Raw genomic sequence first — 14,978 nt, 5'->3', positions numbered from 1 at the left:
AGCGCCGATTCTCCGCGACTAGCAGGGGCGTCAAGCCTCAGGCCGTCAGCCTTCTGAGTTTCTGGCACGGGGCACGGGCTCATTATCGCCCCGCAGAAGTGAACATCAAAGGCATCGCGACACAGAATCACGAAATCGAAATCAACATACCAGCGTCAACGTCTCGGCGATGGACCTGTGATTTCCTCCACACCACGATCTGTATACACGCAGCTTGAGAAATACGAGTCCTGCTTCCCCGATGGGAGAGCCCCCGCCTACTCCGACCGCGTCTTGAGATATGTCCGCCAGAGTCAAGTAAGCGTCTTCCAGTGCCTGGCCTCACTTCAAGCATTATTACGCGTGTGTATCTGCTGGGCAAGCATCAATGCTTGCCAGCTATGCTTGCATGCTGCTGCGACTCAATTGAGACCCGTACTGACTTCTCGCAGGCTCCGTGACGTGTCATCGGGGTGTGGCAGATAGTTGACGAAAGAACCAACAATGGCGGCCACAAGGTTCCAACCAGAGTTGCGGAAGCCAGCGGGCTCTCCGCGACCAAGAGGACGCGGTATGTGAAGCTTGGCAGCTTGAAGGATGTGGAAGACCGGGCGCTGATACAAGACCCAGAAAATGCAAAGGACACTCTTTGCAGAAATGTACTGATATACGGCCATTGTCGCTATGAGGATCAGGGCTGTGCCTTTAATCATGATCCAAACAAGACGCTTTCTGCGCAACAAGATTCGTAAGTATACAGTCTCGTTTATTTAATGGATATACCCAAGGAGAGAAAACGAGGTACAAACATATGGCACCCCAGTTCCACTATCGTGTGTTCGTTCTCAATGGATCCAATATGTTGCAAGGCTCCTGGGTCAACGCTGTTGCTTGGATGTCGATGTCATAGGACTTAGCAGGTCCTGTAAGGCACTGGTTGAGGAGCCCAGGACGCGATTCCACAGATCTGAAATGGATATCGTAAATCTGGGCATCTTTTCCCAACAATCCTTTTAATCAACCCCAAACACCACACTCTTGTATTCCATGCCGCTACTCCCGCTGCCCGAAGAAAGCATGCTGCAATACGTCGACACTGGCAGCTGCATTCGCCTTGAACTAAAGTATCCACCAAACGGGCTTGAATGGGGACTTCAGTGGTGATTTACCTTCACCTGTGGACCACGGCAAACTCAGTTATCAATAGTCTTCTTGGCCATAATTGTACAAAAAAAGTCGCCTAGTTACTGACAAAGACAAATAGGGGCAGAAAATCCGCCAGGGGCATGTTTAATGTTGATTCCCCTTCATTTACTCCATCTACACTGCCTGTATCATCTAGCACAGGTGCTACGATTTCCTCTCAAGCTGCCAGTGCGGCTCCGTTTACGCCCCGTGGATTAGCTAGTGGTATGTAATAAATCATCAGAGATGCTTGCCTATACTAACATATTTAGGGACTGCTACTCCCGCCCCTCTTGAATCTGAGCCACCGGCCTTCAATCCGGCACAGATTAGAGAGTTTACACCTCAAAGCTATGATTTATCTCAGGCAGTAGGTGTTTCGCTCTTTTTTGCCCTCGCTTCTTCTAGCACATCCATTTATTCTTACCTGCCACGACAAAGTCAACAAACTCATCTGACATTGAAAAAAGGTTGCCACCAACGGGACAGGCACAGAATCGCAGGTTCCATTTGATCCATTTTCCATGTCCAGCGTAGCTCAAGCTATGCCTCCAACACCATATAATCCGTATCTCGAGGATACGAGCAGCCTCGCCAATAATGGAGCAGCTTATTACGCTGCTCAATCGACCTACACTGCTCCGGCTCAGCCGGTAAGTTTCCAGATTAGTATCGCACACGTCTGTTGACGTGTTCTAGCTCCAATATCACCTTTACGCTCCAATTGGGCCACACCGGGAGGATCTTTTAGCTTATCAGAGACTTACTCATGACTTCTTCATGCCGGAGAAGCTGCGAGAAGAACTACAAAAGAAGGCCGAAGCAACACTTCAAGTCATGCCAAGTATGTCTTCTTCCCCCGCGGATTGCCCAATTACTGATCACAGAAGACTCACAACTCCCCACCCTTGATAACTTCCATACCTTGGTCGCTCTGGATACTAGCCATCAAAAGAGTGCCACTGTTTTTGGGTTCCCCGGCTGGGTTTACAAGGCTACCTCAAGCAAGAATGGCAAAATGTATTGTCTGAGGCGACTTGAAGGTGAGAATATCCTTTCCCCTAAAACTACTATCGAGCATTGTACTGATTCCATCCAGGTTACCGTTTGACAAATGAAAATGCCATTAGATCTGTCAAGGATTGGCGACGAGTTGACAACGGAAGTGTTGTTTCGGTCATTGACGCGTTTACCACACGCGCCTTCGGTGACAGCTCACTCATCTTTGTCACTGATTACTTCCCATTGTCCAAGACATTGGTTGAGCACCATTCTACCAGTACCAATCGATTTGGTAACCGCGTTCCTGCGGCAGTTCCAGAAAAGGTCCTCTGGGGTTACATTGTCCAGATTGCTTCTGCCATCAAGTCTGTTCACGCTGCAAATCTAGCAGTTAGGTGCATGGACCCCAGCAAGGTCATCCTCACGGACAAGAGTCGCATTCGCCTCGGCGCATGTTCTGTACTCGATGTTGTCCAGTACGATGCTCAGCGACCACTTGCAGAACTGCAGCAGGAAGACTTCATCCACTTCGGAAAGCTCATCCTGGCTGTCGGCACCAATAACTTCTCACCGAATATCGTTCTAAAGAACGCTGTTGACCAATTGGGTCGAACTTATACCGCAGAGCTCCGTGACACTGTTGCATGGCTCCTAACTCCCGCTCAGGCGCCGGCGGTCAAGAGCATTGATGATTTCCTCAGTGGGATTTCTGGCCATCTTGTATCTACATTCGACAGCAGTCTGCATGCAATCGATTCGCAAACATCCGAACTCAGCCGCGAGCTTGAGAATGGCAGACTCTTACGTTTGATGGCCAAGCTTGGAGCAATCAACGAGAGGCCTGAATATGAAGGAGATAGGAACTGGAGCGAGAATGGCGAGCGATACATGCTCAAATTATTCAGAGATTATGTCTTCCATCAAGTAGACGCTGATGGTCGCCCGGTGTTAGATCTGGCGCATATTCTCCGATGCTTGAATAAGCTAGATGCTGGCATCGATGAGAAGGTTTGCCTGACCAGCAGAGATGAGCAGACTTCCTTCGTGGTTACGTATCGGGAATTGAAGAAGCAGGTGACTGCCGCCTTTGCGGAGTTGCAAAAGCCTGCCAAGGGTAGATACTGAAGGGTTGGATATTGATGGTAGTGATGGCGGTGATGGTACTTGCAATTAATCATGATGTATGGTACGCCCTGCAGAATAATGGCGAGGACATAGGTTGAATATGGAATAAGAAGCGGTAGATACGAGATTCATTTGCGATGTGTAGAGTAGACAGAAATACAATAAAACACTGATAAAACCCCACCGCTCTTCTGTTTGTGCGCGTCAGTGAGACTTGAATCCTTTTCTACTGCCTTTTTGGTATTATGATATCTGGCTACTCATTCTAGCCGTTCTGTCCAGCCGTCTGCCAGATGTGCAGTTCCATATGCCATCACGTAGTATCAAGTGCATCCCGGCAATGATAGCCCGCGGCTGATTTTCTCCACCCACGGACGTCCCCCAATTCCTCGCGCAGCATACTTTCCCAATCTCAATCCTGATGCATTCCTGATCATTCCTCTTGCTGCGCAAACGGGTTTGCAATTTCCTCACTCCCATCCACTGGGCTGACAAGTACCAGTAATGTTCCCCTCGCTACTACCAAGCCTAATGTTCTCGAGGATTCGTTGCCTTCATCGTCTGCAGACATGGTGATCAGTAGGAGTGCAAGAAGGGCTAACGGACAGCTAGGGGATATGCATACCACGAAGAACCTCGGAAACATCATCCAGCACCAGATTCATGAGCGCATCGTATCCTTTTAAGGTGCCCGTCACTATTTCTCCATTAGCCAAAAGAAGCCCCATGCCTCCTAATCTCTCTAAACCCGGGAAAGAGAAACTCACCCTCACGACCACCGGTAAACTTGACCGTAATCCGCTTGTCCATATACTTGCCCAAATCCAAAATATTCTCCTTCTTGGGCCTTTCCCTCTCCCCTCCAGCCTGCGCACCTCCTCCTCGTCCTTCCGCGTGGCCGCCTCGCCCACCGCCCCTGCCGCGATATTCGCCGCGCCCTCCTCCTCCTCCGCGGCCGCCTCGTGCGTGTGGTTGTGAGGACATCTTCTTTTGCTCGCTCGCTGCTGGGGTAGGTCCTTGGACGCGTGAGGCTGAAAATCAATCGTGCGAATGTGGGGGGACCGCGGAATGGACGCTGAGATGGCGCTACGCTGGAAGGAGACTAGGAGCGGCGGCGGAGGGAGGCGGGGGGGAAAGGCTTACCTAATACGAGAGCCGAGGCGCGGAGGGAGAAATTCCGCTGAGAGTGGAGGGAGGAAGGGAGGAAGGGAGGAGGAGGAACATTCCCGCAGCAACCAAGAGGAGAAATGCGTAGGCATCTGAGAATCTCCCTGCGATCCCTTCACTCAATAAATCGCTACTGACAACGACGAGCGGGATCCCAGTGTCTCCCTGAGAACGCTTTCCGCCGTTGTACAAGAGAAAAGCAGGCAAACAATCATCCCTTTTGGCGGGAAAGAGAAATTGATCTGCACCGCAGCGTAGGTTCCGCCGCCTCCCCGCTCCGGCCTCCCCTCTCCTCCCCCTCCCCAACTCCCCATCAGCATCAACACCAAACACTTCCAAAACTCCCGGACTCTCACTCTTTGGAGATCAACTGAGTCCGAGAAAAAGAGAAAATGGAGTCGCCCAACCCAGAATCCCCCGGAGCAAAGCGGAAACGCAGTCCTGTTGAGGAACCTGTCACGAGACCGCTGCCACCGCCGCCGCAAGTAGCTCACCCGAGCAATATTACGCAAATCAATTACTTGGTGAAGGCGAGAGCTGAGAAGCTGAAGTTGATTGAAGGGGATATGGACACTTTTGGTGATGTTCTGGCTATGATTGATGATTATGAAGGTGCGTGTTGATGTTTATACCTACCTGACAGCGTGTCTGACCCATCCATAGGCGTTCTCCAGCGCCATGAGAGTTTGGCCGCCAATCTTGGAGCCAAACTTACTGGACCTCTGCTTCTAAAGTCTTTTGAGAAACTTTTTGATGGCCCTATCAAGGTCGTTCAAGACTCTTTTGGTCTGGCTCAGTCACCCCCATCCTGGCTCGATATAGTTAACTTCGCGCGGGCCAGTCCTTCTGACTTCATCTTGAGTGAGGCGGGCAATGGTAGCAAAATCTGTCGCCTTTACATCCGCGGGGGACAAGTCGAGATCTCCGAGGAGGATTATCGCTTGGTCAAGTCCGGGGCCCCCGAGCGAGTGATCCCGAATCAACCTATCGCCGAAGACGAGTTGGCGGAAGTAGGCACGCTGAACATTCTCGAGGCTCGTCTTGCCATGCTCATCAAGAGAGCCGATGCAGTTGCCGGCAAAGCAAGACAACTCAACTATCATCTCAAAGGTCGGAAATCGGCCATCATGGCGCGGAAGGCTGGAGATCAGGCTGCGGTTGAAGGCCATCAAACACGCACATTCACAGCCCAACCTTTCTCCGCCATCAACGCCCGGTCACCAAACCCAGTTAGCAATGAAGCTGCAAAGTTACAGCAAGATCTCCTGGAACAGTTCACATCTGGTGATCGTCGCAGTCCCATGACATATCAGCCCCGACCGAAAGTTAACCGCATAAACACCGACGCCTTCCATACCTTTAATACAGGACCACAAGATTTCGACCGTCGGTTGTCCCAACCCCTCACAGGCTCCGACGAGAGCACTGAAAACCAATACCGGATCCGGATGGCTGCTAAGATCGAGAAATTAGCTCGAGGAGACGCCATCTACCCCCCATGTGACAGATGCCGACGTCTGAACTTCGATTGCACCAAGCATCTCACCGCTTGCACGGCATGCACAAAGAAACACGCAAAATGTTCGTGGCGGGATATCCGAGACAGCGAGCTGGGTTCGGTGCCGCAGTTCGCTAACGGGGCTTCTCCGCCAGCTGGCGAGAACGGCAGTCTTCACGGAAGTCCTCTGGCCGGGAATCCAGATCCTGGACCTGGGGCGCTTCAGGAGAAGAGGGGCAGCATGGTCGTCGAACCGTCGCAGCAGCAGAGGACGGGCGGAAAGGGTACCGAGGGCCATGCGCCTGTCCATCGACGAGCGGACAGCTTGGCGGAGGAGGGAGCTATATTAACGCAGATTGCTTCAGCGGCTACGGCTACTACGCGACCTCGTTGACTTTAAGGATGTGGATAGGGCGATTCCTCTCACGGTACGCATTTGCTAAGCTTCAAGCTGGTTTTTGCGTGGAGAAAAATGGGCAAGGAGTTATTCTCTGTGTTTACGATTATACCAAAAAGCTTGTATGATATGATATTCTCCTATCAACGTGGTTTATATACAATGTATAAGTTGCTAGTCTCTACCTAGTTAGGAGATTGAGATTGTGGATAAAGTTCTGCATCTACCTCAATGTTAGGATTAAGTCAAGGAATTTTTATAACAGTAATTGATACTGTACCTTATTTAAACGCTTTTGATTTTTTGACTGTCCATCGTCTTTTTCAAGTTCCTAAAGATCCAAACGATGTCTTTTCGAACTTGTTCCTCGGAAAATTCTATATTGTGAGTAAGGGAGGGAAGGAAGGAAGGAAGGAAGGATCCAACCCCCTATCCAATGCGCGCAAGACATTCTTTATAAACGCAGCAGCTCTTGGGAGGAATAAATAAGTAATTCATTTAAAATTTCGTTTTGTTTCATCTAGTTGGATGAATATTCCTTGGTTTCAAAATACACATACCGCTCCTCCCCTTTCTCTCCCTCTATAATCTTCACACCTCACACCTCACGCTTCACGCTCTAATCACGCGTCCTTAACTAGGTATCGACACACGCACAGCATCGCCGTCCCCTCTCTTATTCTATCCCCTCCCCTACTATATGCACGATCTGTGCTTTATCTATATGTATATGCATGCGTATATGTATGTATGTATGTACGTATGTTGTGTAGCGGAGAGAAACTACGGTGGAGACTATGAAATAGAGGAGGAACGAATAGGAGGTAAGATCAAGGTCAAGATCAAAGATACTACTGCAGGGAGAAACTACCAATATATGAGACAGAGGAAAAAAACGATCGATCTTTATTGCTAACATTAATATATAAACAGACAGACATACAATCTCGCGGATCAAAAAAAAACTAGACTAGCCATCAGGGGGGGTCATAAGCCATCTCTCATGCGCTGAGCTGAAAACACCGACATTGTGTGAAGCAAAAGGGTATAGAGCATGCATCTCGTCGAATCGAACAGATCTTAAAACCGCAATCCACATCATCGGCGTAACATAACATTCCACCCATTATTTCTCATTCTTTGTCATCTCCCCCTAATATTCATATCATATCCATATCCATTTTTTTCTGGGTGGTGGTTGTTGTTGTTTGTTGTTGTTGTTGTTGCTGTTTTTTTGCTCTGTTATCCCTTCTACTTCTCTACTACCTCTCTTCTACCTCTAATATGAATGAATTATCATAACGCATCTCTTTAGTTTCCGTTCTCCTTCTCCTCGGTGACCTCGCTCACTTCAGCCTTCGCGGCCGGTGCTGGGATAGCTTCGATGACCGACTTGAGGGAGTCGACCTTCTCAATCACGGCTTCCTTTGATGCCGAGATGTCGGATTTGACGGCTGCGATGCTGGTGGTGATCTCCGTGGAAGTGGTGGAGTTCTTGATCTCGGCTAGGATAGCATCTTGAGCGTTGATCGCAGAGAGAATGTCGGCGCTAGATGAAGCAGACTTGATCTCGGAGAGGGTGGTGGTCTGAGTGTCGAGGGTGGTGATGATTGTCTTGACAGAGGTCTCGAGAGGAGCGAGGTCGGTCTTCTCAGCGGGGGTGGATGTAGCCGTCTTGATCTCCTCCAAGGTAGTGCTCTGAGCACCTAAGGTCGTGATGACAGTCTTGACAGACTCTTCAATAGGGGCGAGGTCGACCTTTTCAGCGGCTGGTGCTGGGGTCGATGCCACGGTCTTGATTTCTGCCAGGGTAGCAGACTGGGCCTCGAGAGTGGCAGTTTGAGAGCCCAATGTCGTGATGACAGTCTTGACGGACTCTTCGATCGGCGCGAGATCAACCTTCTCGGCGGGGGTGGATGTAGCCGTCTTGATCTCGGCCAGGGTGGTGCTCTGAGCCTCCAGAGTGGCAGTTTGAGCGCCTAGGGTTGTGATGACGGTCTTTACAGACTCTTCGATAGGGGCGAGGTCGACCTTCTCAGCGGCGGGTGCTGGGTTCGATGCCACGGTCTTGATTTCCGCGAGAGTAGCGGACTGGGCCTCCAGAGTAGCAGTCTGGGCTCCCAATGTCGTAATGACGGTCTTCACAGACTCCTCAATAGGGCTGAGGTCGACCTTCTCTACGGCAGGGGCAGGGGCAGAGGCAGCGGCCTTGATTTCATCGAGAGTAGCGGACTGAGCTCCCAAGGTGGTGATGACGGTCTTGACAGACTCCTCAATAGGAGTGAGGTCGACCTTCTCAGCGGCTGGTGCTGGCGCGGAGGCAGCGGCCTTGATCTCCTCCAGGGTGGCAGTCTGGGCTCCCAATGTCGTAATGACGGTCTTCACGGATTCCTCGATAGGTGCAAGGTCAACCTTCTCAGGGGCAGGAGCAGGGGCAGAAGCAGCAGCCTTGATCTCGTCGAGGGTAGCGGATTGAGCACCCAAGGTGGTAATAACAGTCTTGACAGATTCTTCAATAGGGGCAAGGTCAACCTTCTCTGCTGCAGGGGCAGGGGCAGAAGCAACGGCCTTGATTTCATCGAGAGTAGCGGATTGAGCACTCAGGGTAGTGATGACAGACTTCACAGACTCCTCAATAGGAGCAAGGTCAACCTTCTCAGCTGCAGGCGCAGGGGCAGAGGCAGCAGCCTTAATCTCGTCCAGGGTAGCGGATTGAGCACCCAAGGTGGTGATAACAGTCTTGACAGATTCTTCAATGGGGGACAGGTCAACCTTCTCGGGGGCTGGGGCAGGGGCAGAAGCGGCGGTCTTGATTTCGTTGAGAGTGCTACCCTGAGAGTCCAAGGTGGCAATGATAGACTTGACGGAAGACTCGAGACCGGTAAGATCAGTGGGTTCTGGGACAGGGGCAGGGGTGGACGTAGCGGCCCTAATCTCGGCCAAGGCGGCAGCATGAGCGGTGTGGGAAGCGTTGGAAGCGTTGACGCCCTCCAGGATCTTGGCGCTGGAGTCGTTGTCCTTGAGGTCGGTCTTGAGAGAGGCAAGGTCTGCTGAGATGGTCTTCAGCGTAGAGCTGGTCTCCGCATTGTCCTTGATAGCAGCCAGTTCCGTAGCGATGTTGTCGAGCTTGGTGGTGTGGGAAGAGAGGATAGATGTGTCCGGAGAAGCGACTTGTGCCTGGATTGATTTGAGATCCGAAGCAATGCCATCCAACTTCTCAGTGTGCGAAGACAACAATGAAGTGTCTGGTGAAGCAACCTGCTGCTGCAGCTCCTTCACGCTGTTCCCCAGCTCTGCCAACGACGAGGTGATCTGTGCCACAGCTTGTTCGATAGCAGACACCTTGGCCGCAGTTGCGGAGCTGCTCGATTCAACTGAGCTGGACAGGTCTGCGAGCTTGCCAGTTGTGGAGGTGTTGATCTCGTCGACTCGTTTGGAGAGGCCATCGTTTGCAGCAAGGAGCTTCGATTCGACAGAGGAGACATCTATCGCTGCCTTGAGAGACGGCTGCAGCTGCGAAGCCAAGTCCGTGGCCACGGCCTTGGTGAACACATCGGTCTTGAGGGCAGCCGAGACGGCGTCGGTGACGGCCTTCTTGAACAGCTCCTGCTCTTGAGCTTGCTCTTCAGGCGAAGACTTGATGGTGGCGGGCGGGCTGGACTTCCCCCAGACACGACTGAACCACGATTGAGACATTGCATTCACCAGAGCGACTGGTAAGTGGGAGATGCTCTTAATTAAGGACATCCGCAAATGATCACGCGGCGTTGAGAAAGAGAGAGAGAGGAAACAAGAGAGAAGAAGGGGAGAGAAGGAGACGGGGACCCTGGATGTCTTATGTTTACAAACCCTTTCCTCGCATCAGGGCTTCCTGCACCACGCATAACTTTATGCGTTATGCGTTGTTGAAGAGATTTTCATAGGCTGTTCAACCGTTCCTCATTTCCTGACTGGTGCAGATCGGTGAACTGCGTTGTCCGGTTGATGTTGAAATTTTTTCCCGCCGTGGCGTCATGTTTTTCCGCTCCGAGCCGGCTCCCCGGGCCTTGTCTAAGCACACTTCGAGGCAAGATCTGCACTCCCTTGGGCGTTTTTGAAGCTATTCCCAGATCCTATATCAACGGCAGGTAAACAGCCATTTCTCCGTCAGAAGCTGTCTTCTTTTGGGTCGGTCTTTCTTGGGCTCATGCGGTCGTTCTATCATGCTCCAAGTGTCTCTGTTCTGCTATCACACCTGCAGTCTCCTTTTGCCTTTCATTTTATTACCAGCGCAGAAACCCCATAATCAAAGAGAAATCTCTTTCAAGCAGGGCTTCATACTTCACACACCATCTGAATCCTATCCCTCCCAACCCTCCATCCATCCAACCCTCCATCCAAACCCCAAACCCTCCAACCCCCCATCTCATCTCATCCCATCTCCCCTTCTTCCCTCCCACTCCCCCTCTCCCCTTCCCAAATTCTTCCCTCCCAAACCCCTCTCCCAAACCCCTCTCACTACCTTACCTTACCTACCTTTCTTCCCTCCCAAGTTCCCAACCCTCTTCTTACCCACCTCACAATCCACCACGCACCACACAATCCACAATCCACCATTCCACCGATCCCTCGACCCCACAATCCCGAACTATCCGCGCCCATCAACTAATCAAGTCTCCCAATCCCTCTCGGTGCCGCTCTCGATTACTCATATCGGAAGAGATCCGGACTTCTCTGTCGAGTCTGGGCGTAGGCAGGCAGGTAAGCAGGTAAGAAAAAGGGAGACAGGTAAGAATAAGATAAGTAAGTAAGGTAAGTAGTAAGGATATAGAAAGGATATAGAATATAGCCTTTCTATCACTCAACTCAACTCAACTCTCTAATCTATCTATCCACATCCACACTCAGCCCAGCACAGAACCAAATCTAAAATCTCAAATCTCTCTAAGAAGCTTTGCGAAAACGCATGCACCTCATTATATACCTACCTTACCTTACCTGACCTACCTCAGAGTGCCATTTGTTTTCAAAGTTCATTTTATCCCAAAATAACAAACTAACTAACAAACTAATATTTTCCAAGAATAAATAGCATCCATCTCAAGAAGATGAATGATGTTTATTTTATGAAGGAATGTAGAGATAAATTGTCTTATGTTTTTTTTATATATATTACTGTGTTCTGTGTTCTATAAGGTAGGTAGGATATATGTGTGGCTTTCAGTCAGTCAGTCAGTCAATCAGTCAGTCAGTCAATCGCATGGTATAATCAGGATATCAGGATTTATAGAAAAGAAAGAAAGAACGAAAGAATACTTTGATTGATTGAACGAGGAAGCAAGCGGTCGTCCCTGAAATCAAGCCTGACTGACCTGCTAACTCAGCTATTAAATCCATAGACGGGAGTTGGTTACCCATAGTATATTAACTTCCTGACCCTCCCTACCAATTTCCACCCAACGCCCTGCTTTCCTAGCCTACTTAGAAACCATGGCTATCCTATCCATCCCCATGATAGAAAGACCTAAAACTCCATTGAATGTCGTATCTTCATGCTTCTTCGCTTCTAAGCCCTCAATGATATTCCTGCGGCATAGCAACTTCCCTACCCTAATCTTGCTCCTCACTATGCTCATCCCCATTACTCTCAGCGCCAGTCTCGTTATGACCATGATGAGCATGATTATGGTGGTGGTGATGATGCTGATGATGCAGATAATGCTGATGCTGGTGTTGATGAAGATGAAGATGATGATCCTTCGACAATTCCTCGCTGAACTCATTCGAGACTTTCCAGAAAGCCGTTGGGCCGGCAGGACCCTCTCGGTTTCGTCTTCTAGAATAGACAGTCCTTTCAGTATAAAGTCTTGGGCTATTGAAGCTTTGAATATGGGGAAAGGATGAGGGAGCATGGTGTTTGCAGGAACTTGATTTGTAAGATATCTGGTTTGAGAGCCATCCAGAGAGGAAGAGTTTTGGTATGTGTGGTGGGATGTCATCGTTGGAGCTGGACCAAGCCATCTTATTCTCTCATTGAAGAACAACAGAATGGATGAGCCGGGAAAAGCCAAACCCGATCAGTTTATTCTCTTGTAGTTCGACAATTGTTCAATTATGGCTCTTCTAGTGAGCCAATACATTTCGAAATTGCAGAATGTCGAGGTCTGCTCGGCCAAAAGATCAAATGCCAAATCTCTTGCTCTCTCTGGATAGGCTCTCAAACCTGATATCTTGCAATGCAAGGTCATACATTACTAGCGTTTGAAGGGACAAGGGGGAGGACTTACATATCAGACCAGAATCCAAGGACACCTCTCGAGGAACGAACACCGCCCACCTGTACTCCTTCGCTGGACCAACGTGTCTCACTGCAGTGGAATCAGCGGGAAGCTTAGTGCGGGGTACATATATCAAACAGTAAGAAAGGAGGGTGCAGAGGGGAGGAGAAGGATGGCGTACCCAACATAGACGGAAAACGTTGTCCACCTCACGTCACCCTTCTTAGTCGTTCGTACTGTGCCACGAACGAATGAAGTCGCATCAGGATCAAAGGTCGTGTGCATCGCTTTTGATTTCCCCTTAAAAGACACAACAGGCATCCCTTGGTCGTCATCCGCACCTGGTTCTTCGATGTCGGTTACGTGGAGCTCCATGGTAATGAGGCGGACTGCTTCGGTGGTGTCTAGGGGTGGACGAGGAACCCCAGGTCCAGGATCATCGTCGGCAAAGTTGTAACGGAACAGCTCTTGGTAGTCTAGCTAGTCAGTCAGACTTGAGGATCTCGAAGTATCATGCCCGTTCGATACCTCCAGGGCAAACCCAGACCCATATGGTTATGGAAGAAAGTCATCTTAACAGAGAGTCGTACAATTGTCTTTTGTGAGAAGACATTCAAAAGAAAAATCCACCTACCGAGGAAACATACCACGCGAAACCAAGTCCCCGAGATGTTATACGGGTCCCGAGCATCAACAGGCGGGGCAGGCTGTTGATACCTTTTCAACGAGATCGGCACAAAGCTGTCTGGCGACACTCCTTTGAAAGGAACATTCCACACCGGTTTGAACCTTCCTTTTGTGCGATCTGTAAACAGCCTCAGGCTATGCGCCAGTATCATCATAATCGCCTCCATTTTCTCCCAATCCACTGTCAGGACGGGATCATCACGATACGGGCCCCAAAGGCTGGCATCCGAGTGGTTGCGGAGATCATAGACAATGGAACGGGCATAGGGTAAGTGTCTGATGAACCCCATATGTCGGGGCACAGGGACGCCATACAGACAGTGGAGCTGGGCACTCGCTTGGCCATCTTCGAAAGGGGGCGTTGGAGTGATGGGTACTACAGCCTGTCTCGCTCTGGCCCAAATACGGGATTGGTACAGGAAAGCCACTTGGTCGCGGGGGTCTCGAAAGAACTTAGATATCAGAGCAATGTTCTTCGAGTTCCGGGCGTCAGCCGTTTCGGTATAGCTTCCAACAACATCTCTGACGAATTGTACGTGAGGCTTCTATCATAACGTCAGTCCTTTGGAGCATGAATAACAAAACCAGAAGGAAAATCTTTACTGGCCTTGGCATCAACAGTATCAAATCCAATGATCCTCTCCAACTTGACCAGCCTCTGCAGCTCTATCTCCCACGCCCAATCTTCCCCATTCTTCTTGACGCGCGGAGGCTCATCCTAATTCTTTGTAAACCCAAGCACATTCAAATTTGCAAGACAATCAATCAATAATTACCAGGATTTGAAGATAAACGTCTTTGAAGAGGATCCGGTTGCCAGATATGAGTTCGTGGAATGCGTGACAGGTGAGCCTCAGCGATGCAAGGTCCGTGATCTTGACCCCGCTGAAGATAGCGTGCAGTATCTCGTGGGGCAGGCTGGCTAGGATAGCCATCCCCAATATGTACACCCAGAGGCACAGATCAGGGATAGAGAAACTGGGGTATGTGTCTTTGGTGAGATTCTGGCAGAAGAAGATGTCGTTGATGCTTCAACGTTCGGAGTTATCGATGCGCGGGGGGCAGCTGCGATAACGATCCAGACAGGGAGCCGAGGCAAGGCTGAGTCACGTGAGTCCGCAGAGATCACTCTTCTCCCCCCCCCCCTCCAGGACAGCAACTCTTAGAGTCTGTATTTTCTCTCTTTTCTCTCTTCACAAATAAAGACATACCTGACTGACTACCAGTCTCTGTATCTTTGCTCTTCGTGACGTAGGTAGGCGAAAGTTCTCCTATCTGAATCTGTCTGATTACCATATCTATATACCTACAATCCCAATCCAACCAATCCAACCAATCCAAAATAAACACATCATAAAATATACCAATCCCCCAATCCCCCCAACCCAGAGAGTGAGTCATCTCATAAAAGATTGCCTGCTGCTATCAGATCAGATCAGATATGTACGATTGATTGATTGTGTTGAGGGCAATAAATAAATAGGTAAGGTAAGCAGCTGATTGAAAGGTGTATATGTGCACAGATAGAAGCAAAAATGGGGTTTATAAGAATGGAGAGCAAGTTAAGGTAACACTGGATTAATTGAGTATTGCGTGTGGACTTTTATCTTATTGTATAGGGAGGGAGGGTTTTATAGTGCAGTGCGTATTGATAATAATGAGAAGCTTTCACGGTATTTAA

General features: G+C 49.8%; 4 protein-coding genes across 4 annotated transcripts; 2 read left to right on the top strand and 2 right to left on the bottom strand.

Annotated features, from left to right (window-relative positions):
- The first annotated feature begins 104 nt into the window (after nucleotides 1-104).
- On the top strand, nucleotides 105-3,650 carry M430DRAFT_57334 (hypothetical protein). Its single transcript, XM_024868667.1, has 9 exons — nucleotides 105-297; nucleotides 432-550; nucleotides 610-727; nucleotides 1,244-1,389; nucleotides 1,437-1,534; nucleotides 1,635-1,817; nucleotides 1,864-2,008; nucleotides 2,055-2,207; nucleotides 2,264-3,650. Exons 2-9 carry the CDS (start codon nucleotides 484-486, stop codon nucleotides 3,289-3,291), a joined length of 1,938 nt encoding a protein of 645 aa, XP_024722091.1. The 5' UTR covers nucleotides 105-297; nucleotides 432-483; the 3' UTR covers nucleotides 3,292-3,650.
- On the bottom strand, nucleotides 3,580-4,315 carry M430DRAFT_65176 (hypothetical protein). The gene is made up of 3 exons (XM_024869152.1): nucleotides 4,059-4,315; nucleotides 3,917-3,988; nucleotides 3,580-3,852 (listed from the first exon to the last, which is right to left on the bottom strand). Exons 1-3 carry the CDS (start codon nucleotides 4,273-4,275, stop codon nucleotides 3,725-3,727), a joined length of 417 nt encoding a protein of 138 aa, XP_024722090.1. The 5' UTR covers nucleotides 4,276-4,315; the 3' UTR covers nucleotides 3,580-3,724.
- A 535-nt stretch (nucleotides 4,316-4,850) lies between these two features.
- Nucleotides 4,851-6,350, top strand: M430DRAFT_49121 (hypothetical protein; the record flags this gene model as incomplete). The annotated part of the gene is made up of 2 exons (XM_024868043.1): nucleotides 4,851-5,070; nucleotides 5,122-6,350. The coding sequence occupies 2 exons, from the start codon at nucleotides 4,851-4,853 to the stop codon at nucleotides 6,348-6,350; spliced, it is 1,449 nt and encodes a 482-aa protein (XP_024722089.1).
- Nucleotides 6,351-11,647: 5,297 nt separating this feature from the next.
- Nucleotides 11,648-14,314, bottom strand: M430DRAFT_136661 (hypothetical protein). Its single transcript, XM_024862473.1, has 6 exons — nucleotides 14,074-14,314; nucleotides 13,905-14,015; nucleotides 13,245-13,842; nucleotides 12,792-13,086; nucleotides 12,620-12,700; nucleotides 11,648-12,168 (listed from the first exon to the last, which is right to left on the bottom strand). Exons 1-6 carry the CDS (start codon nucleotides 14,230-14,232, stop codon nucleotides 11,943-11,945), a joined length of 1,470 nt encoding a protein of 489 aa, XP_024722088.1. The 5' UTR covers nucleotides 14,233-14,314; the 3' UTR covers nucleotides 11,648-11,942.
- Between the last annotated feature and the right edge of the window lie 664 nt (nucleotides 14,315-14,978).

Source organism: Amorphotheca resinae (assembly GCF_003019875.1).
Source record: "Amorphotheca resinae ATCC 22711 unplaced genomic scaffold M430scaffold_4, whole genome shotgun sequence".
In the NCBI taxonomy this organism is placed as follows: domain Eukaryota; kingdom Fungi; phylum Ascomycota; class Leotiomycetes; order Helotiales; family Amorphothecaceae; genus Amorphotheca; species Amorphotheca resinae.
Note: the sequence above shows the minus strand (reverse complement) of the source record. Positions and strands in the feature narration are given on the sequence as shown.